General features: G+C 69.7%; 1 protein-coding gene across 3 annotated transcripts; it reads left to right on the forward strand.

Moving 5' to 3' along the window:
* Nucleotides 1-1,662: 1,662 nt before the first annotated feature.
* Nucleotides 1,663-14,696, forward strand: MPV17 (mitochondrial inner membrane protein MPV17). 3 transcript variants are annotated; one of them, XM_075914518.1, is made up of 5 exons: nucleotides 1,684-1,815; nucleotides 2,449-2,530; nucleotides 10,638-10,753; nucleotides 13,701-13,793; nucleotides 14,477-14,696. In XM_075914518.1, the coding sequence occupies exons 2-5, from the start codon at nucleotides 2,458-2,460 to the stop codon at nucleotides 14,687-14,689; spliced, it is 495 nt and encodes a 164-aa protein (XP_075770633.1). In that variant the 5' UTR covers nucleotides 1,684-1,815; nucleotides 2,449-2,457; the 3' UTR covers nucleotides 14,690-14,696. The 3 variants fall into 3 exon arrangements, with proteins under 3 accessions (XP_075770631.1, XP_075770633.1, XP_075770632.1); XM_075914516.1 differs by lacking the exon at nucleotides 2,449-2,530 and having other exon boundaries at nucleotides 1,663-1,815; XM_075914517.1 differs by lacking the exon at nucleotides 1,684-1,815 and having other exon boundaries at nucleotides 2,348-2,530.
* Nucleotides 14,697-20,021: the final 5,325 nt, after the last annotated feature.

Consider the following 20,021-nt stretch of genomic DNA (forward strand, 5'->3'; position numbering starts at 1 on the left):
GGCCTTAGTAACGGCCACGTCAGGCATGGGTGGGGTCCCCTGGGGCCCTCCCCTTCATCTTCCCCCAGGGCCAGCCGCACGGGCCCAGCGTTCTTCCAGCCCTGCCGCCTGGGCCCCTCAGTGGGCGCTCACGCTACCGGGGGGGGGGGGGGTCTCACCGATGCCCCTGCTCCCTCTTGTGCACAAGGTCCTGCTCTAAACCCGGCCTGGCCACTGCACCACCCTGCTGGCTCTAGCCGGGGTGCCCAGCCGCACCTCGCCTCGTCCAGGCACCGTGTGCATCCGGGCCCTGCACGTCACGGCTTCGCGGTTAACCCCCCAATGGAAGGCTGGCGTGCTCTGCCGCAGGCGCCTGTACCGCTCGGTTCAGAACACCCGGGCCACGTGCAGCCCCAGGGCATAGCACCTAGAACGGGCAGGGCCCTCGTGAGATGGAGTCCGGTCCCTGCCCTCACAGCAGGGCCAAGCACTGTCTAGCCCCGGGCTGCCCGTAATTCATCAGCCGGGCTCGCCGAACGGCAGCAAGCCCCACGCGCCAGCTGTGGTTCTGCGAGCGCATGCACAGATCACAGAACTGCGCGGCTGTGCCGGCTTATCTCACCGGGGCGTGTGGATTCCGTGATTTGTCAAGCTGCTGGCCTGGTTCAGCATTCCCAGCCCCTGGGAGCTGAGAGAAACGGCCTGCCAGGGTCTGGAACCTGACTCCACAACCTCGCCGGGCAACTCCAGTGTTTCACCACCCAGACAGGAAGTTTTCCCTAATGTCCAACCTCAACCCCCCTGGCTGCAGTTTAAGCCCCTTGCTGCTTGGCCTGTCCTCAGAGGTTGAAGAGGAAGATGACTCTTGTAACAGCCTTTCCAGGGCAGCCTTCAGGTATCCTGGCCCCTCTGGCTCGTGTCCACACTGAACAACCCCAATTCAATCTTCCCTGGTGGGGCTCGTTTTCTAGACCTTGAATCGTTTTTGTTGCTCTTCTCTGGACCTTCCCCACTTTGTGCAAATCTTTCCTGAAATGTGCCTAGAGATGTTGCAGCTGCTGGCAGATCAGTCAGTCACCCCTTCACGCCGAACTGGCCACGGGCCCTGGGGTGGGAGTCACCTGCCGGGAATGGACGGGAACAAGCATTTGAAGAGAAGATGGTTACTCTTTGTAACTTCTGCGGGAGGTGACCGGTCCATTCCGCCCCCCCCCCCTTGCCTGCTGCTGGAGTCAGGGTGTAAATGGTGGAGGGGGGATGCTTACTGGTAACTGGAGCCCCCGGCCGGACCCCCCCAGGCCCGGGCAGCTGGTCGCCCCCGGGACCGGCCTGATGGGGGGGAGGGGGCCGCAGCCTGCGGGGGCGGGGCTGGCTGGAGGGGCGGGGCTGTACGCCTGCGGGGGCGGGGCTGTACGCCTGCGGGGGCGGGGCTGGCTGGGGGGCGGGGCTGTACGCCTGCGGGGGCGGGGCTGGCGGGAGTGGGCGGGGCTGGCTGGGGGCGGGGCTGTACGCCTGCGGGGGCGGGGCGGGCGGGAGTGGGCGGGGCTGTACGCCTGCGGGGGCGGGGCTGGCTGGAGGGGCGGGGCTGTACGCCCGCGGGGGCGGGGCTGGCTGGAGGGGCGGGGCTGTACGCCCGCGGGGGCGGGGCTGTACGCCCGCGGGGGCGGGGCTGGCTGGGGGGGCGGGCCGACAGATCGTCAATGAAAATCCACGTGACGCGTCAACCCGCCCGCCGTGCACGTGCGCGGAACCCTCCCGGCGACCTGAAGCCTGTGACGTCACTTCCCACGGCACCAATCGGGCTGCCGAGGGGGCGGGCAGGAGGCGGCGGTGCAGGTACGGCGGGCGGGGGGGAGGGGCGGGGCTGGTGACGTCAGCACGTGTTCGCTCCCGCGTGGTTTTCTCGCGGCGAGCCCCCCCCCCTTCCCTCGGCTGCGGGCGGAGCTGCCCCGGGGACCCCGGCTGGAGGGGGCGGGGCCAGGCGCCTCCCGGCCCGAGACCCCCCCGAGCAGGGATGGGGGGGCCGCGCTGCCCCGGGGGGCGTGTTAGGAAAATCCCCCCCGGGACCCCCCCTCTGGCCACAGGCCCCGCCCCTCGCCCTCCCCTGCCCGGCGGAGCCCCCGCCTGGGACCGCCCCCCCCCCCCCCGAACAGCGCGGGGCGACCCACGGGCGGCCTCGGCCTGGGCTCGGTCCGGCCCCCCCGGGCCCCTCCCTCCCAGGCCCCGCCCCCCCGGGTCCCTGCCCCCCCGGGCCCCTCCCTCCCAGGCCCCGCCCCCCCGGGTCCCTGCCCCCCCGGGCCCCTCCCTCCCAGGCCCCGCCCCCCCGGGTCCCTCCCCCTCCCCCCCCCCCCAGGGCCCTGCGCCTGGGTCCCGGGGTGAGTCCCGTGCGGGCCCGGCCCGGCCCCGCCCTGGGGGTTCGTTCTCCCCTCGCTCCCCGGGCCGGACTGATCGCTGCCTTGTCCCGTGCAGCCCCGCGGGATGGCGGCGCTGTGGCGGGGCTACCAGCGGCTCCTGGCCCGGCACCCCTGGACGGTGCAGATCCTGACCGCCGGTAAGAGCCGCTGGCTGCGGGAGGCCCGGCCCGGCCGGGGGAGCGGGCTCCTGCTCTCTGGGCGGGGCATGCGGCCTGTGGAGCTCCTGCCTCGTGCAGCCCCCCCCAGCCAGCGAGCGGTGCCCCCCCCCGCCCCCCTGCCTCCCTCTGCTCCAGTGCAGTCTGGCACGGAGGGGCTGCGGGTGCGCGTGGCTCGCACATGGACATCCCTGCACCTCTGCCGCTCGCCACCCGGCCCTGCCCGGGCTCAGCTGGGCCGTGGGGCGGGGGCGTGCTTGCTACACTCCCAAGCCACCTGCAGGTGCTGGCCCCCACCCTCCCTACACGGCCCCCCACCTGAGCGACGGACCCCGAGCGCGGCATCAGGAGAGGGGGTTTGGGAACAAACTGTAAAATGACACAGCGGCGTGTCCCCGGGCTCGCGGCTGCGACGCGGCAGAGCCGCTAGCTGGGGGTGTGAGCTGTCCCTCGGGCCAGCCGCCTGGCCGCTCATACGACGCCGGCGATTGCAGCCGTAGCCGGGATCGTGGCCAGTTCTCTGGAAGTCCTCGTTTCCGTGCGCAGTGGCAGGCACACGCATGAGCCGTGTAGGGCCCCTTCAGTAAATACCACAATGCCACTCTGGACACCCGCCTCGACAATTGCCGGCAGTTCTGGTTGCCCCAGCTCAAAAATGAGGGTTGGAAAAGTGAAGAGAGAGGCAGCAAAGAGAGGGGATGGAAGAGCTTCCGTACTAAGGGAGATGCATAAGCCTGGAACGTTTTGGCTTGGGAAGAGATGACTATGGGGGATATGACAGAGGGCTATAAAATCGTGGCTGGTGTAGAGAAGGTAGAGAAGGAAGTGTTGTTTTTCCCTTCTCATAACAGAAGAACTAGGGGGGCACCAAATGAAACTAAGGCTGCAGGTGTAAAACAAACCAGAAAAAGTATTTCTGCATACAATGTACTGTCAACCTGTGGAACTCCTTGCTGGAGGATGTTGTGAAGCCCAAGACTTTAGCTTTGTCTATGGCATGTTTTGTTGCCAAAAACTGCCTTTTGGTGATAAAACAGTGAGAGCGTACCCACCACAATGCAATTTTTGGTGGGGAAAAACACCCAGTTTTGGTGACACAAACCTTCCAGCCCTTCCAGAGGTGTTTGTGTTTTTCCCCTCTCTTTATTATCAGCAGAGAGCCAGTGTGGACTCTGCTGTTTGTTTTGGCAAGAGAGCTGGGTTCCACCGGTATCCCACAATGCCTGCTCTGCTCAGTGCTCTGTGATCTCTGCTGCCCTGCAGGCTGCGCCCCTCCCCTTTCAAAGCTGCTGGGTGAGAGGAGAGCTGGAGAGCCAGTTGTGCTGCTCTGACATTCCTCAGCACGGAGAGCTCCCAGAGCTCCTCATGGCGCTGCTCCCAGCAGCTGTGGTGGTGGAGAACTCAGAGAGAATCCCAGGAAACACAGGGATCAGCCCTGCACTGTGGGGTGCTTACCCACAATACTTTGCTCTGTCACAGGGCTCTAGCCTTGTGGCCAGGAAATGTTGGCAACGGGAGGCAGAAACACCGGTTTCACGCGCTCGCTGTTGCTGACTTTGGCATATTGACAGCACTTTTGTGGCCAGACCTCCCCAGTGTGGCCAGAGCCTTAAGCACGGTTAGAAAAGAGCGCTGCTCGATACTCGGGGAAGGCAGGACCGTCGATGGCTGGTGTCCCTGGCTCTGTCAGGGCTGGCAATGGGTGACGGGAGGGATCACGTGAGGATTCCCGGTTCTGTTCCCTCCCTCTGGGGCCCCTGGCACTGGCCGCTGTGGGGAGAGGGGACCCTGGGCTGGATGGGCCTTTGGTCTGCCCCAGCCCGGCGGCTCTTGTAAAGGGAAAGATGCCCTCAGTTCCCCGTCCCCAAGGAGTGGGGCCAGAGTTGGAGGCTAGTCCCAGGGTCCTGGCCTGGGGGGCTGGGCAGGGGTCCAGAGCCCTGGCTTTGGCCCCCCCTCTCCCCAAGACGGATGGTCCTGGCTGCTCCTGGTCCCTGTGCCAGTAAGTGTGAGCTTCCCTGGGAACCAATGAACCTTCTCTTCCACCTGCCGCCTGAGAGTCCCCTCTGGCTGCGGATGGGGGTGCAGGGCCCAGGGACCCCCCCAAACCCCGTGACAGTTGGTATTTCAAATGTTTCTTTCTGGGAGACCCCACCAGGCCTTGCGCTCCTGTGGTGCTGGGGGCAGCGCGTTACCAACACTGCCCCCCGCGAGCCGAGCCGGACCCTGACCCCCCTTCCCTGCTCTGTCCCCTCTCCTCAGCCTACCCAGCCCAGCAACATCACCCAATACAGACAGCTCCAGGGGGTAGCCGCGTCAGTCTGTGCAGGATACACTTAGCAAACAACCACTGGGCTGGTCGCACTGGAACGGCTCCCAACACACGGCGGTGGGATCGGGACCTCTCGTGGGCACAGCCCCTGCTCCAGATGACTGGAGTGTCGAGTGCAGGCTGTGCAGACCCAAAATAAATAGGGGAGAGGGAGAGGGGGAGGGCGGGAAACAAGGAGTAGAGGGTCTGAAAATATCAAAGGGGAAAACCAGACAGGCAGAAATACAAGGTTCCAAAGTGGACAGACACACGGACAGGAGGCTCAGCGCGCCCACGTGGCAAACCCATCCGGGCCAACTTCCTCAAGGAGAGCGATGGGCGTCCCTCCATGTGCCCATGGGGAGAAAGGGGGCCCTGGGCGTTCCTTCGTTTTGTCTTCAATCACCCGGCCCAGGGCGAGCGCCAGAGACGGGTCCGACAGCAGCTTGTCCACCCCCCACACGCCTGCACCAGGCACCTGGCCGTGGGGGGGGGGGGTCGCTTGTTCCCTTCACACCCCCCTCCCGGCCTCTTCCTTCTGCACCAGCAACCCCCAGATGGGAGATGCCAAAGGCCGGGCCCAGCAAGCCCTGGGGTGAGACCTGAGGGGTAAATCGCCCTGGGACTGGGGCTGCTCCTTTGGCACTGGGAGAGCCTGTCCGGAGTCGGGGGGAGGGTTAGAACCTCTCCCCTGTGTAAGGGGGGGCTGTGGGGCACAGGGGGCACTGGGGTGTCTGAGGGGAGGTGGGGGATGGGTTAGAACCTCTCCCCTGTATGGGGGAGGCTGGGGGGCACAGGGAGCCCTGGGGTGTGTGAGGGGAGGTGGGGGAGGGGTTAGAACCTCTCCCCTGTATAAGGGGGGCTGGGGGGCACAGGAGCACTGGGGTGTGTGAGGGGAGGTGGGGGATGGGTTAGAACCTCTCCCCTGTGTGGGGCTGGGGGGGCACAGGGAGCACTGGGGTGTCTGAGGGGAGGTGGGGGATGGGTTAGAACCTCTCCCCTGTGTGGGGCTGGTTGGGCACAGGGAGCACTGGGGTGTCTGAGGGGAGGTGGGGGATGGTTAGAACCTCTCCCTGTGTGGGGCTGGTTGGGGCACAGGGAGCACTGGGGTGTGTGAGGGGAGGTGTGGGACGGGTTAGAACCTCTCCCCTGTGTGAGGGGGGCTGGGGGGGCACAGGGAGCACTGGGGTGTTTGAGGGGAGATGGGGGATGGGTTAGAACCTCTCCCCTGTGTGAGGGGGCTGGGGGGACACAGGGAGCACTGGGGTGTCTGAGGGGAGGTGGGGGATGGGTTAGAACCTCTCCCTGTGTGAGGGGGGCTGGGGGGCACAGGGAGCACTGGGGTGTCTGAGGGGAGGTGGGGGATGGGTTATAACCTCTCCCCTGTGTGGGGCTGGGGGGGCACAGGGAGCACTGGGGTGTCTGAGAGGAGGTGGGGGGATGGGTTATAACCTCTCCCTGTGTGCGGCTGGGGGGGCACAGGGAGCACTGAGGGGGCTGCTTGTGTGGATCTTTGCTGGGAACTGCTGCGCCCGGGGTGGCCGGTTTGGTGCCTCAGAGAGGGGGACCCCAGGCCTGGGCTGTCCGTCATCCTGGTTGTGAGCAATTGGCCCTGATGTTGCCCCAGAGGATGGTGGCGGGAGGCTCCGTGGCTGCGTCGGGGGCTCCCTGTGAGGCTGCAGAGGGCGACCATTGCCAGGGCGGGACTCGGGGGCCCAGGAGCCTGCAGGCAGAGGCAGGCAAAGGGGCCCTGGCTGGGCCTGCCCTGAGCCGTCACCTCCCTGCTGAGAACTGGTGGGCTGGGGAGATCCTGGGAAGGGGGAAACTGAGGCAGGGGCTGTGGCGTGGGGGGGTGGTGTTTGTGTCCTGGGGCTGTGGCCCTGCTGCCCGTCTCACAGTGCTGGTGCTGGCCTGGGGGTCGCTCTGCTAGGGCAGCCTCCAGCCCGGGGAACGGGGGGGCTCGCCCGGGTACGTTTGTGCTTTCAAGAGCAGCACCTGGCGGAGGCCCCGGCCAGGCCCTGGGTGGAGACACGCCCAGCACGTTTGTGCCAACCCCCCCTCAGTGCCAGCCCCCCTCCTGCTGCGCCCGTGTCGGCCCCCCCTCCGGCGCCAACCTCCCCCTACTGCGGTGCCCACACCCCCCCTGCAGTACCCGCGCCAACCCCCCCCAGTGCCAGCCCCGCCTCTGTGCCGGCCCCCCTTCCCGCAGCACCAGCTCCCCCCTCGCAGCGCCCACGCTGGCCCCCAGCCTGTGCCACTCCCCCTCCCGTGGTGCCTGCACCAGCCCCCCTTCCCACGGTGCCAACCCCCCCCCCGCAGCACCCACGCCAGCCCCCCTCCTGCTGCGCCCGCGCCAGGCCTGCATGAGGCGGCGGCTGCCACTGCTCCCGGCCCAGTGTTCTCTGCTGAGCCCCGGGGCGGGAGCAGCCTGAGCCGGCCGCGTGTCCCTGCCCTTGGAGAGCCGGCGGGCGTTAATGGGAGACGCGCAGGGAGCGCAGACGCTGCGGCCTAGTTCCACTTGGGCCCGTGTCAAAGTCCTGAGGCTGGGATCCAAAGCAGCCGGGCAGCTCGGCCAGCTATTCCCCCGGCCGACCGGCCCTCCCTAGCCAGCCAGCTATTCCCCCGGCCGACCGGCCCTCCCTAGCCAGCCAGCTATTCCCCCGGCCGGCCGGCCCTCCCTAGCCAGCCAGCTATTCCCCCGGCCGGCCGGCCGGCCCTCCCTAGCCAGCCAGCTATTCCCCCGGCCGGCCGGCCCTCCCTAGCCAGCCAGCTATTCCCCCGGCCGGCCGGCCCTCCCTAGCCAGCCAGCTATTCCCCCGGCCGACCGGCCCTCCCTAGCCAGCCAGCTATTCCCCCGGCCGACCGGCCCTCCCTAGCCAGCCAGCTATTCCCCCGGCCGACCGGCCCTCCCTAGCCAGCCAGCTATTCCCCCGGCTGCCTGGCCCTCCCTAGCCAGCCAGCTACCCAGCCACCCTAGCCAGGCTCAGCCAGCCCACCCTGGTAGGCTGGCCAGCCAGATGCCAGCTATCCCCTCCCCTGGGCAGCCATTCAGACAACTGGCCAGTCTGCCTTGGGCCACCTGCCCGGCCAGCTGGGCCCAGTGCCCTGGCTCATCCCATGCAGGGGTGGGAAGGGGGGTGCCAGAGTCTGCACCGCACCCCCCACCCAGGACCGACAGGTCGGGCCATGTTGCTGGGCTCGCCAGCCCCTGCCGCCCCAGGAGACGTGCCAGGAGGCTGCGGGCTCAGGCCACTCTTGCAGGGCTGCCCCAGGGCACTGAGCCCCGGCCAGGGGGCCTGAAGCCGGCGGAGTTGGGGTGTATCTGGGGTGACGCCAGGCTGCCCCAACCCGCCCACAGCCGGCGCCACGCACCATGCAGCCTCTGGGGGGAGCCGGGCGGGGCTGCAGGCTGGCGGGGGGCCGGTGGACGCAGAGCCGTGGGCGGCTGGTCTGCGCCCGCCTGCCGTGGCCCCCGAGAGAGGCTGGACACGCGTGGCCCAGCTCGGCACAGCCCCGTGGGCGGGGGAGCCCAGGCGAGCGAAGTCACCGCGGGCGAGTCACCCCCCCGCAGGCGCTGGATGCCTCCTGGCACCGAGCGGCTCATCCCATTACGCTTGGCAGGTGCCCGAGCAGCCGTCGCTTCCCCCGCCGGGCTGGGCCGGCGCCAGGGAGCCAATCAATGAAACCTGCTGGGGCTGCACATTTCTCAATGGGGCCGCGGCCGCTGGCAGCTCGGGGAGGCGCAGCCAGCCGGGCCCCCGGCCCTTCCCCCGCTGGGCTCTCTCCAGGGGCCACCAGCTTTTGCGGGCCGTGCGGATCGTCCCGTCTGTGTGCCTGGCACCGCCTCGCCCTCTCGCCCCTGTGCTGGGCCGGCCTGGTGCCCCCCTTGCCCCTGCCCGGGGCCGGCCTGGTGCCCCCCCCGCCCCTGCCCTGGACTGGTCTGGCTCTTTGCTGGCTCCTCTCTGCCCATCTCCTGCTTTGCAGAGCAGTGTGAGCCGAGCCCGGGGGGAGCAGGCCTGAGGCCGGGAGCTGCTGGCCAGCTGAGCCCTGGGGGCCCGCCCAGAGCAGTAAGACGCGGGCATGGCCCCAGGCCTGTCCTCCTGCGCTGCTGCCCTGCCCCCCGCGCCAGTGCGGGGCTGCGTCCCCACCGGGCTGGGCCGAGGTGGCAGCTGGGAGCAGCGGTGGCCTGTGTGAGAAGCAGGTCGGGGTCCGAAGCCAGATGGCGCCGGGCTCTTCTGGGGCAGCCCCGTGGAGCAGGCGCCTGGCAGGAGCGGGCAGGGCCTGGGCCGTGCCGCCCAGGGGGTTCAGGAGCCTGGGCTGAGGGCTGAGGCAGGGATGGGGCAGGCTCTGCGCCCCGGCCACCCTTGGGTCATGCTGCGGGCCCCCAGGCTGCCAGCTTCTGGCTCACGTTGTGCAGGGGGTGCGGCAGGGTCCGCGGGCCGGCCTGGGCCACACGGGGGCTGGGAGGGGGCCTGAGGTCACCCCCCTGCGGGCTGCCCTGCCTGTCTGGCCCCGGCAGAGGGCCGGCCCGGCGCCACCAGCTGCTGGGCGCAGAGCCCGGGGCCTCGCAGTGGCCGGCGTCATGGGGACACGCCTGGGGCGGGGCTGTCGGGTGCCCTGCTCCCCCGGTCTGGGCTCCTGCAGCCGGCAGGGCGGGACGGGACTCGTGTTGCTCAGAGGGTGCCTGGCCGCCCCGGGACGCAGCCTGCGCGGTCGCCGTGCGCCCCTCAGCAGTGAACCCCCGCCGCTATTTCCCTCGCCCCCGACGAACGACTGTCTGCTCCCTGGGGCTCCCGTTTCCCAGCAAACCCCGTTCATCCCGCGTCCGGTTAGTCTCCATCTCACTGGCTGCCCCCGCTAGCCGGGGCTGCCCTGAGCCTCGCCAGCCTGTCCTTGCCTGGGTCCCCGCCGCGGCCGCCTTGGGAAAGCCGGCAGCCCGAGAGCTGCCCTGCCCTCTGCGCCAGGGGCTGGTTGGAGCGGCCGTCCTGTCGCACACTCAGGACTTCTGCCATTTCCCCTGCGGGTCCTTCAGTGGCCCGGGGCGGGTATGGGGTGGGCCCGGCGGCTTGTCACCCTTCAGTTTATCCATTTGTTTCCAAACCTCGTCTAAGGACGCCCCAGACTGGGACAGACCCTCAGGTTTGTCACCTGCAAAGTCTGGCTCCGGCTTGGGGACCCCCCAGTATCCTCAGCCGTGGAGACCGGAGCAAAGACTCCGCTTCTCCGCAGTGACCCTATCGTCCTTGCGGGCGCCTCTGGCATCTCGGGCGTCCAGGGCCCACTGGCTGTGGCAGCTTCCTGCTTCTGCTGGACTTCGCTTCGCCTGCCGTGGCCTGCCAGGGCGTCTCCTTTCCCACTGGCGTTCGCGTTGTACAGGACCCGTCTGCCTCCGTCACCTCTTGGCTGTGCTGCCTGGCCCTGGCGGTGCGCACGGGGGTCTGAATTCAGGGATACAGTCTGTCGGAGCCTCTGTTACGGTGCTTCTGCAAAGTGTCCATGCAGTTTGCAGGCGTTTCCCTCGCGACTGCTCCTTTGACTGTCCATTTGTGCAGCTCCCTTTGGGCCGAGGCGGGTTTCCTGGCGGGAGGCACCAGGGGCTGCCCTACATTGAGATGTGCCACCGGGCTGAGGGCAGTGTCTGGGCCGGGTGCCCCTTGTGCGCAGGCGCCCGACGGGTGCTCCAGTGCGTCTGTCATGTACCCTTGAGGCCCTACCTGGCACCGGCAGGGGCGGGGGGGGGAGCAGGGCTCCGGGCCCCTGACCTGCTGATGCTCTGTGCAGGGTCCCTGGTGGGCGTCGGTGACGTGGTCTCGCAGCAGCTGGTGGAGCGAAGGGGCCTGCATGGACACAGCACCCGCAGAACGCTGAAGATGATGGGCATCGGGTTCTGCTTTGTGGTGAGTGCTGGCCCCCCCCCGTGCCGAGGGGGCAGGGACCCCGGGGGCAGGGCGCGTGCCGAGGGAGCAGGGTGGGGCCAGGGGCGCGTGCCGAGGGAGCAGGGACCCCGGGGGCAGGGCGCGTGCCGAGGAGCAGGGTGGGTGCAGGGCGTGTGCCGAAGGAGCAGGGGCCCCGGGGGCAGGGCGGGTGCCGAGGGGGCAGGGTGGGGGCAGGGCGTGTGCCGAGGGAGCAGGGACCCCGGGGGCAGGGCGCGTGCTGAGGGGCAGGGTGGGGGCAGGGCGCGTGCCGAGGGAGCAGGGACCCCGGGGGCAGGGCGTGTGCCGAGGGGGCAGGGTGGGGGCAGGGAGTGTGCCGAGGGAGCAGGGTGGGGGCAGGGCGTGTGCCGAGGGAGCAGGGGCCCCAGGGGCAGGGCGGGGTGCCGAGGGGGCAGGGCGGGGGCAGGGCGTGTGCTGAGGGAGCAGGGACCCCGGGGGCAGGGCGTGTGCCTAGGGGGCAGGGTGGGGGCAGGGCGGGTGCCGGGGGAGCAGGGTGGGGGCAGGGCGTGTGCCGAGGGGGCAGGGTGGGGGCAGGGCGTGTGCCGAGGGAGCAGGGACCCCGGGGGCAGGGCGCGTGCCGAGGGGGCAGGGTGGGGGCAGGGCGTGTGCTGAGGGAGCAGGGACCCCGGGGGCAGGGTGTGTGCCTAGGGGGCAGGGTGGGGGCAGGGCGGGTGCCGGGGGAGCAGGGTGGGGGCAGGGCGTGTGCCGAGGGGGCAGGGTGGGGGCAGGGCGTGTGCTGAGGGAGCAGGGACCCCGGGGGCAGGGTGTGTGCCTAGGGGGCAGGGTGGGGGCAGGGCGGGTGCCGGGGGAGCAGGGTGGGGGCAGGGCGTGTGCCGAGGGGGCAGGGTGGGGGCAGGGCGTGTGCTGAGGGAGCAGGGGCCCCGGGGGCAGGGCGCGTGCCGAGGGGGCAGGGTGGGGGCAGGGCGGGTGCCGGGGGAGCAGGGACCCCGGGGGCAGGGCGGGTGCCGAGGGAGCAGGGTGGGGGCAGGGCGTGTGCTGAGGGAGCAGGGACCCCGGGGGCAGGGCGCGTGCCGAGGGGGCAGGGGTGGGGGCAGGGCGGGTGCCGGGGGAGCAGGGACCCCGGGGGCAGGGCGGGTGCCGAGGGAGCAGGGGCCCCGGGGGCAGGGCGCGTGCCGAGGGGGCAGGGTTGGGGGCAGGGCGCGTGCCGGGGGAGCAGGGGGCCCGGGGGCAGGGCGGGTGCCGGGGGAGCAGGGGTCCCGGGGGCAGGGCGGGTGCCGAGGGAGCAGGGGCCCCGGGGCAGGGCGCGTGCCGAGGGGGCAGGGTGGGGGCAGGGCGCGTGCCGGGGGAGCAGGGGCCCGGGGGCAGGGCGGGTGCCGGGGGAGCAGGGGTCCCGGGGGCAGGGCGGGTGCCGGGGGAGCAGGGGTCCCGGGGGCAGGGCGGGTGCCGGGGGAGCAGGGGCCCCGGGGGCAGGGCGGGTGCCGGGGGAGCAGGGGCCCCGGGGGCAGGGCGGGTGCCGGGGGAGCAGGGACCCGGGGGCAGGGCGGGTGCCGGGGGAGCAGGGACCCGGGGGCAGGGCGGGTGCCGGGGGAGCAGGGGACCCGGGGGCAGGGCGGGTGCCGGGGGAGCAGGGGCCCCGGGGGCAGGGCGGGAGCCGGGGAGCAGGGCCCCGGGGCAGGCGGAGCGGGGAGCAGGGGCCCCGGGGGCAGGGCGCGTGCCGAGGGGGCAGGGTGGGGGCAGGGCGCGTGCCGGGGGAGCAGGGGGCCCGGGGGCAGGGCGGGTGCCGGGGGAGCAGGGGTCCCGGGGGCAGGGCGGGTGCCGGGGGAGCAGGGGTCCCGGGGGCAGGGCGGGAGCCGGGGGAGCAGGGGCCCCGGGGGCAGGGCGCGTGCCGAGGGGGCAGGGTGGGGGCAGGGCGCGTGCCGGGGGAGCAGGGGGCCCGGGGGCAGGGCGGGTGCCGGGGGAGCAGGGGTCCCGGGGGCAGGGCGGGTGCCGGGGGAGCAGGGGTCCCGGGGGCAGGGCGGGTGCCGGGGGAGCAGGGGCCCCGGGGGCAGGGCGGGGTGCCGGGGGAGCAGGGGCCCCGGGGGCAGGGCGGGTGCCGGGGGAGCAGGGACCCGGGGGCAGGGCGGGTGCCGGGGGAGCAGGGACCCGGGGGCAGGGCGGGTGCCGGGGGAGCAGGGGCCCCGGGGGCAGGGCGGGTGCCGGGGGAGCAGGGGCCCCGGGGGCAGGGCGGGAGCCGGGGGAGCAGGGGCCCCGGGGGCAGGGCGCGTGCCGGGGGAGCAGGGGTCCCAGGGGCAGGGCGCGTCCCATCATGCCGTGTATGGAGCTGGTCTTAGCCCCGTGCAATGGGGTTGCTGGGGGCACCGCGGAGGGTCACATCGGGGCGAATTGCTCAGAACCAGGGAGACTTCCAGCCCGGGCCTGGGGTCCCCTCTCTGAGGCACCAACCCAGCCCCCCCCCCCCCGAGGCGGCTGTCCCCGCGCTGGCCAGGGAGCAGCCCCGCAGCCGGCCCAGCGCTCCCTGCAGGGGTGTTAGCTGCGGCCGGGTTGCTAGTTGGTGGCGTTTCCCTCGACTGGTCGACAGGCCCTTCCCGTCCCTCCTTTGAGACGTACCAGAGCCCCCCAGCCCCCCCGTGTTCCAGGGCCCAGCGCCCCCCCGCCCAGCCTGGGACGGGACAGGACAGGGGCTCACGGCACGGCTCAGCCATGTGGGGACAGACCCTGGGAGCCTGGGGGGGCATCGCCCCGAGGAGCCGCACGCCCACCGCACCGGCGGGGCACCGGCCCAGCACCCCCCTTCAAGGGCGCCCCCCCCTTCGCGGCTGTCGGCCAGACCCGGCCCCAGGGACGCTCTGCTTTGTGCTCCGGGCCGTCGGGACGCTGCTCGAAAGCGCTGGGCGGGGATCGCCGGCCGCCCCGCCACCGTCTGACGAGAGCCACGCCCCTCTCCCCGCAGGGCCCCGTGGTGGGGGGCTGGTACCAGCTCCTGGATCGACTGGTCCCGGGATCCGGCCGGGCGGTGGCGCTGAAGAAGATGCTGCTGGATCAGGTCCGTGGAGGCCGCGTTTCCGGGCGAGGGGGCTGTGGGGTGGGGACACGGAGGGGTGGGCTTGCAGGAGAGGGCTGGCGGGGGGCAGCCCTGTGGGGGCTGGAGGATGTGGGTGCCCAGAAGGGGCTTAGGGGCTGAGGGAGGCTGGGGGGGCTGCCTTGCGGGAGGGGTACATCCCTGCCCCCACAGCTGGGTGTGTTTGCACATGGCCCTGCACCCGTCGTTCTGCCTGGACTGGCTGGGGCTGGGGCCCGGGGCTGCCCCACGGCCGTGCCAGCCAACGGAAGGAGTTCCCTTGGCCGTGCGCCCCAAGTCCCTGGCTGTCGCCCTGGCAGCAGGCCGGACGCTGGGCGGCCCATGGACCCAGGGCTCCGGGCTCAGAGCGGGCGCCTGTGTTGCAAGCCGGGCTGGGGAGTCCCGGGCGGCCCCCCAGTGGAGATGGGAGCTGGTGGGGCTGGGCTGGAGGCCCCCCACGGTGCCCCCCCCACTCTCGCCAGAGCTCAGGCCGAGCCCCCGCCCTGCGCCAGGGCCTGGCCCAGCTGAGCCTGTCCACCAGCGCGCCCGGCCTGCCTGTGCCCGGCGCCCCTCAGGCGGCGCAGAGCCCCGAAACGCCAGCCAGCAGCCTCTGCCAGGCGCCCTGTGCACGTCCTCCTGCAGGGGCCCTGACTCCGGCTCCCTTCCAGGGCGGGTTTGCGCCCTGCTTCCTGGGCTGCTTCCTGGCCATCGCCGGGGCGCTCAACGGCCTGTCTGCCGAGGAGAACTGGGCCAAGATCCGCAGGGTGAGTCCCGAGCCAGCCGGGGGCGCGAGGGCCACTGGGAACTGCAGCCTGTGCCGCTGCCTGGGCCCTTGGGGGGGTGTTACTGGGGGCGCCGGGAGGAGCCCGGGGAGTCACTAGGTGCAGAGATATGTGTGTGGGGGGGGGTGCTACTGGAGGAGCCCGGGGGAGTCGCTAGGTGCAGAGATATGTGTGTGTGGGGGGGTGTTACTGGAGGAGCCCGGGGGGGTTGCTAGGTGCAGAGATATGTGTGTGTGGGGGGGTGTTACTGGAGGAGCCCGGGGGGGTTGCTAGGTGCAGAGATATGTGTGTGTGGGGGGGTGTTACTGGAGGAGCCCGGGGGGTTGCTAGGTGCAGAGATATGTGTGTGTGGGGGGGTGTTACTGGAGGAGCCCGGGGGGGTTGCTAGGTGCAGAGATATGTGTGTGGGGGGGGGTGCTACTGGAGGAGCCCGGGGGAGTCGCTAGGTGCAGAGATATGTGTGTGTGGGGGGGTGTTACTGGAGGAGCCCGGGGGAGTCACTAGGTGCAGAGATATGTGTGTGTGGGGGGTGTTACTGGAGGAGCCCAGGGGGGTTGCTAGGTGCAGAGATATGTGTGTGTGGGGGGGTGTTACTGGAGGAGCCCGGGGGGGGGGGTCGCTAGGTGCAGAGATATGTGTGTGTGGGGGGGTGTTACTGGAGGAGGCCGGGGGGGGGGTTGCTAGGTGCAGAGATATGTGTGTGTGGGGGGGTGTTACTGGAGGAGCCCGGGGGGGTCGCTAGGTGCAGAGATATGTGTGTGGGGGGGGTGTTACTGGAGGAGCCCAGGGGGGTTGCTAGGTGCAGAGATATGTGTGTGTGGGGCGGGGGTGTTACTGGAGGAGCCCGGGGGGGGGGGGTCGCTAGGTGCAGAGATATGTGTGTGTGGGGGGGTGTTACTGGAGGAGGCCGGGGGGGGGGTTGCTAGGTGCAGAGATATGTGTGTGTGGGGGGGTGTTACTGGAGGAGCCCGGGGGGGTCGCTAGGTGCAGAGATATGTGTGTGGGGGGGGTGTTACTGGAGGAGCCCAGGGGGGTTGCTAGGTGCAGAGATATGTGTGTGTGGGGGGGTGTTACTGGAGGAGCCCAGGGGGGTTGCTAGGTGCAGAGATATGTGTGTGTGGGGGGGTGTTACTGGAGGAGCCCGGGGGGGGGGGGTTGCTAGGTGCAGAGATATGTGTGTGTGGGGGGGTGTTACTGGAGGAGCCCGGGGGGGGGGTTGCTAGGTGCAGAGATATGTGTGTGTGGGGGGGTGTTACTGGAGGAGCCCAGGGGGGGGGGGGTTGCTAGGTGCAGAGATATGTGTGTGGGGGGGGTGCTACTGGAGGAGCCCGGGGGAGTCGCTAGGTGTAGAGATATGTGTGTGTGGGGGGGTGTTACTGGAGGAGCCCGGGGGGGGGGGTTGCTAGGTGCAGAGATATGTGTGTGGGGGGGGTGCTACTGAGGAGCCCGGGGGAGTCGCTAGGTGCAGAGATATGTGTGTGTGGGGGGGTGTTACTGGAGGAGCCCGGGGGGGTCGCTAGGTGCAGAGATATGTGTGTGTGGGGGGGTGTTACTGGAGGAGCCCGGGGGGGTTGCTAGGTGCAGAGATATGTGTGTGTGGGGGGGTGTTACTGGAGGAGCCCGGGGGGGTTGCTAGGTGCAGAGATATGTGTGTGTGGGGGGGGTGTTACTGGAGGAGCCCGGGGGAGTCACTAGGTGCAGAGATATGTGTGTGTGGGGGGGTGTTACTGGAGGAGCCCGGGGGGGGGGGGTTGCTAGGTGCAGAGATATGTGTGTGTGGGGGGGTGTTACTGGAGGAGCCCGGGGGGGTTGCTAGGTGCAGAGATATGTGTGTGGGGGGGTGTTACTGGAGGAGCCCGGGGGGTTGCTAGGTGCAGAGATATGTGTGTGGGGGGGGTGCTACCTGAGGAGCCCGGGGGGTTGCTAGGTGCAGAGATATGTGTGTGTGGGGGGGTGTTACTGGAGGAGCCCGGGGGGGTTGCTAGGTGCAGAGATATGTGTGTGTGTGGGGGGGGTGCTACCGGAGGAGCCCAGGGGGGTTGCTAGGTGCAGAGATATGTGTGGGGGGGGTGTTACTGGAGGAGCCCGGGGGGGTTGCTAGGTGCAGAGATATGTGTGGGGGGGGTGTTACTGGAGGAGCCCGGGGGGGTTGCTAGGTGCAGAGATATGTGTGGGGGGGGTGTTACTGGAGGAGCCCGGGGGGGTTGCTAGGTGCAGAGATATGTGTGTGTGGGGGGGTGTTACTGGAGGAGCCTGGGGGGGTTGCTAGGTGCAGAGATATGTGTGTGTGGGGGGGGGTGTTACTGGAGGAGCCCGGGGGGGTTGCTAGGTGCAGAGATATGTGTGTGTGTGGGGGGGGTGTTACTGGAGGAGCCCGGGGGGGTTGCTAGGTGCAGAGATATGTGTGTGTGGGGGGGGGTGTTACTGGAGGAGCCCGGGGGCGTTGCTAGGTGCAGAGATATGTGTGTGTGGGGGGGGGTGTTACTGGAGGAGCCCGGGGGGGTTGCTAGGTGCAGAGATATGTGTGTGTGGGGGGGGGTGTTACTGGAGGAGCCCGGGGGGGTTGCTAGGTGCAGAGATATGTGTGTGTGTGGGGGGTGTTACTGGAGGAGCCCGGGGGGGTTGCTAGGTGCAGAGATATGTGTGGGGGGGGTGTTACTGGAGGAGCCCGGGGGGGTTGCTAGGTGCAGAGATATGTGTGTGTGGGGGGGTTGCTAGGTGCAGAGATATGTGTGGGGGGGGGTGTTACTGGAGGAGCCCGGGGGGGTTGCTAGGTGCAGAGATGTGTGTGTGGGGGGGGTGTTACTGGAGGAGCCCGGGGGGGTTGCTAGGTGCAGAGATATGTGTGTGTGGGGGGGTGTTACTGGAGGAGCCCGGGGGGTTGCTAGGTGCAGAGATATGTGTGTGTGGGGGGGTGTTACTGGAGGAGCCCGGGGGGGGGGGGTTGCTAGGTGCAGAGATATGTGTGTGTGGGGGGTGTTACTGGAGGAGCCCGGGGGGGTTGCTAGGTGCAGAGATATGTGTGTGTGGGGGGGTGTTACTGGAGGAGCCCGGGGGGGTTGCTAGGTGCAGAGATATGTGTGGGGGGGGTGTTACTGGAGGAGCCCGGGGGGGTTGCTAGGTGCAGAGATATGTGTGTGTGGGGGGGTGTTACTGGAGGAGCCCGGGGGGTTGCTAGGTGCAGAGATATGTGTGGGGGGGGTGTTACTGGAGGAGCCCGGGGGGGTTGCTAGGTGCAGAGATATGTGTGTGTGTGGGGGTGTTACTGGAGGAGCCCGGGGGGGTTGCTAGGTGCAGAGATATGTGTGTGGGGGGGGGTGTTACTGGAGGAGCCCGGGGGGGGGGGGGGTTGCTAGGTGCAGAGATATGTGTGTGTGGGGGGGGTGTTACTGGAGGAGCCCGGGGGGGGGGGTCGCTAGGTGCAGAGATATGTGTGTGTGGGGGGGTGTTACTGGAGGAGCCCGGGGGGGTTGCTAGGTGCAGAGATATGTGTGGGGGGGGTGTTACTGGAGGAGCCCGGGGGGTTGCTAGGTGCAGAGATATGTGTGTGTGTGGGGGGGTGCTACCGGAGGAGCCCAGGGGGGTTGCTAGGTGCAGAGATATGTGTGGGGGGGGTGTTACTGGAGGAGCCCGGGGGGGTTGCGGAGGGTCAGGGGGCTGGGGGAGCTCCAAACAGGCGTGCGTTGGTGGGACACTCAGGTGTGTCTAGTTCCGGTCACACTGCTTGGAGGCAGGGCTGGGCTTCTCCTCTCAAAGGCACCAGCCCGTCCCCAGAGCACGTCGGGTCCCCACCGGGGTCCCCAGAAGTCTCCCAAGCCGCCCCTCCGACAGCCGGCTCCCTGGCTCGCCCCCGCAGCCCGGCTCCTCCGCAGGCCGGGCGTGAGCCCAGCCTCAGCAATAAAGAGCCGGGCCCGGGCCCAGCCACCCTGCCTCCCGTCTGCCCCGCGTTGTGCCCTGACAGGCCGCCTGCCCCGGGGGAACTCGGGAGAGGACGGAGCAGGGGAGGGAGCAGGCCCCACGCAAGCCAGAGGCCTCAGCTGCAACGGTCACCCCAGACTTGTCGCAGGGACGGAGCAAACTGCAGCCTCCCGGCAAGTCCCTGCCCCCGCCCGCCCTCGGCAGGCCCTGGGTCCCTTGTGGGGATGCGGCCGGGAGAGCTGAGGTGCAGGACGCCCCAGGGCCTTCTCCCCTCCTGCCCTGGGCACGACGCCCATTCTCACTGGGCAGAATTCCAGCCCTCCAGCGGGTGCCAGCCACGAGCCCTCCCGGGGCAGCCCCCAGCCATGCCTGGCTCAGTTGCTGTCACAACGTTCCCGGGAAGGCGCCTCTGATCTGCCTGGGCATCTTCCATGGGCCTGGCCAGCCGGGCCCTCAGCCGGGCCAGCCCTCCCTAGGGGCTGCTCCAGCAGCTTGGGGTGTTTCCCCCGTCGTGCGGGGAGACCCCAGCGCCGGCCCAAACCCCAGCGAGCCCCTGCCCAGCCCGTTCCCAGCCCGCCACACCCCTCCTCGCCGCGGGGCTGGCCACTTGGCACGTGGAGGGGCAGACACCCGGCGGTGGCAGGAGCGACCAGCGGGGGGTGTTTGTCAGACAGCGTCCCGGGGCGTTACAGGAGCTCTGGGGAGCCATGGGGGCAGCAGAGCAGGAGGGGGTGTTACTGGAGCCCCCTGGCGGGTGACCTGGACAGATTAGAGGACTGGGCCAAAAGAAACCTGAGGAGGTTGAACAAGGACGAGAGCAGAGTCCTGCCCTTGGGAGGGAGAATCCCAAACACTGGTACAGGCTGGGGACCGACTGGCTGGGGATGAGAAGCTGGAGATGAGTCACCAGGGCGCCCTGGTAGCCAAGGCGGCTAATGGCGTATTGGGGGCATTAGGAGGAGCGTTGCCAGCAGATCCAGAGATGTCATCATTCCCCTTTATTCGGCTTTGGTGAGGCCACATCTGGAGTATTGTGTCCAGTTCTGGGCCCCCCATACACAAAGGACGTGGACGCGTTGGAGAGGGGCCAGTGGAGGGCGACCGAAATGATTCGGGGGCTGGAGCAGGAGGCCTGCGAGGAGAGGCTGAGGGACTTGGGTCTGTTCAGTCTGCAGAAGAGCAGAGTGGGGGGGGTTGAGAGCAGCCTGCAGCTCCCTGCCGGGGGTCCAGAGGGGCTGGCGAGAGGCTGGGCTCAGGTGGCAGGTGGCAGAGGGAGGCGCGATGGGCTCGTGTTGGGGGGGTCTGGGTTGGCGATTGGGGCGAGGTCCCTCGGCGGGTGGGCGGAAGGATCGGCCCGGGCTGGTTCTCCGCACCGCGGGGGCGATGGAGGAGCAGCGACGCGGGGGAGGGGAAGGCGCAGCAGGGAGCCGGCCGCGAGCGGGGAGCGTGTAACGGGCCATGGGTGGGCAGCAGGGGTGACACGGAACCCGCAGCCGGCCCCTCGTGCGGCCAC

This window comes from Pelodiscus sinensis, unplaced genomic scaffold (assembly GCF_049634645.1).
Source record: "Pelodiscus sinensis isolate JC-2024 unplaced genomic scaffold, ASM4963464v1 ctg111, whole genome shotgun sequence".
Lineage (NCBI taxonomy): Eukaryota > Metazoa > Chordata > Testudines > Trionychidae > Pelodiscus > Pelodiscus sinensis.

Excerpts from the sequence above, each read along its gene's own strand:
- MPV17 (XM_075914516.1), top strand. The coding sequence starts at position 1,680 with ATGAAAATCCACGTGACGCGTCAACCCGCCCGCCGTGCACGTGCGCGG. Across the intron at positions 1,816-10,637 it reads GGCAGGAGGCGGCGGTGCAG|GGTCCCTGGTGGGCGTCGGT; the intron begins GTACGGCGGGCG and ends TGCTCTGTGCAG. Across the intron at positions 10,754-13,700 it reads GCATCGGGTTCTGCTTTGTG|GGCCCCGTGGTGGGGGGCTG; the intron begins GTGAGTGCTGGC and ends CTCTCCCCGCAG.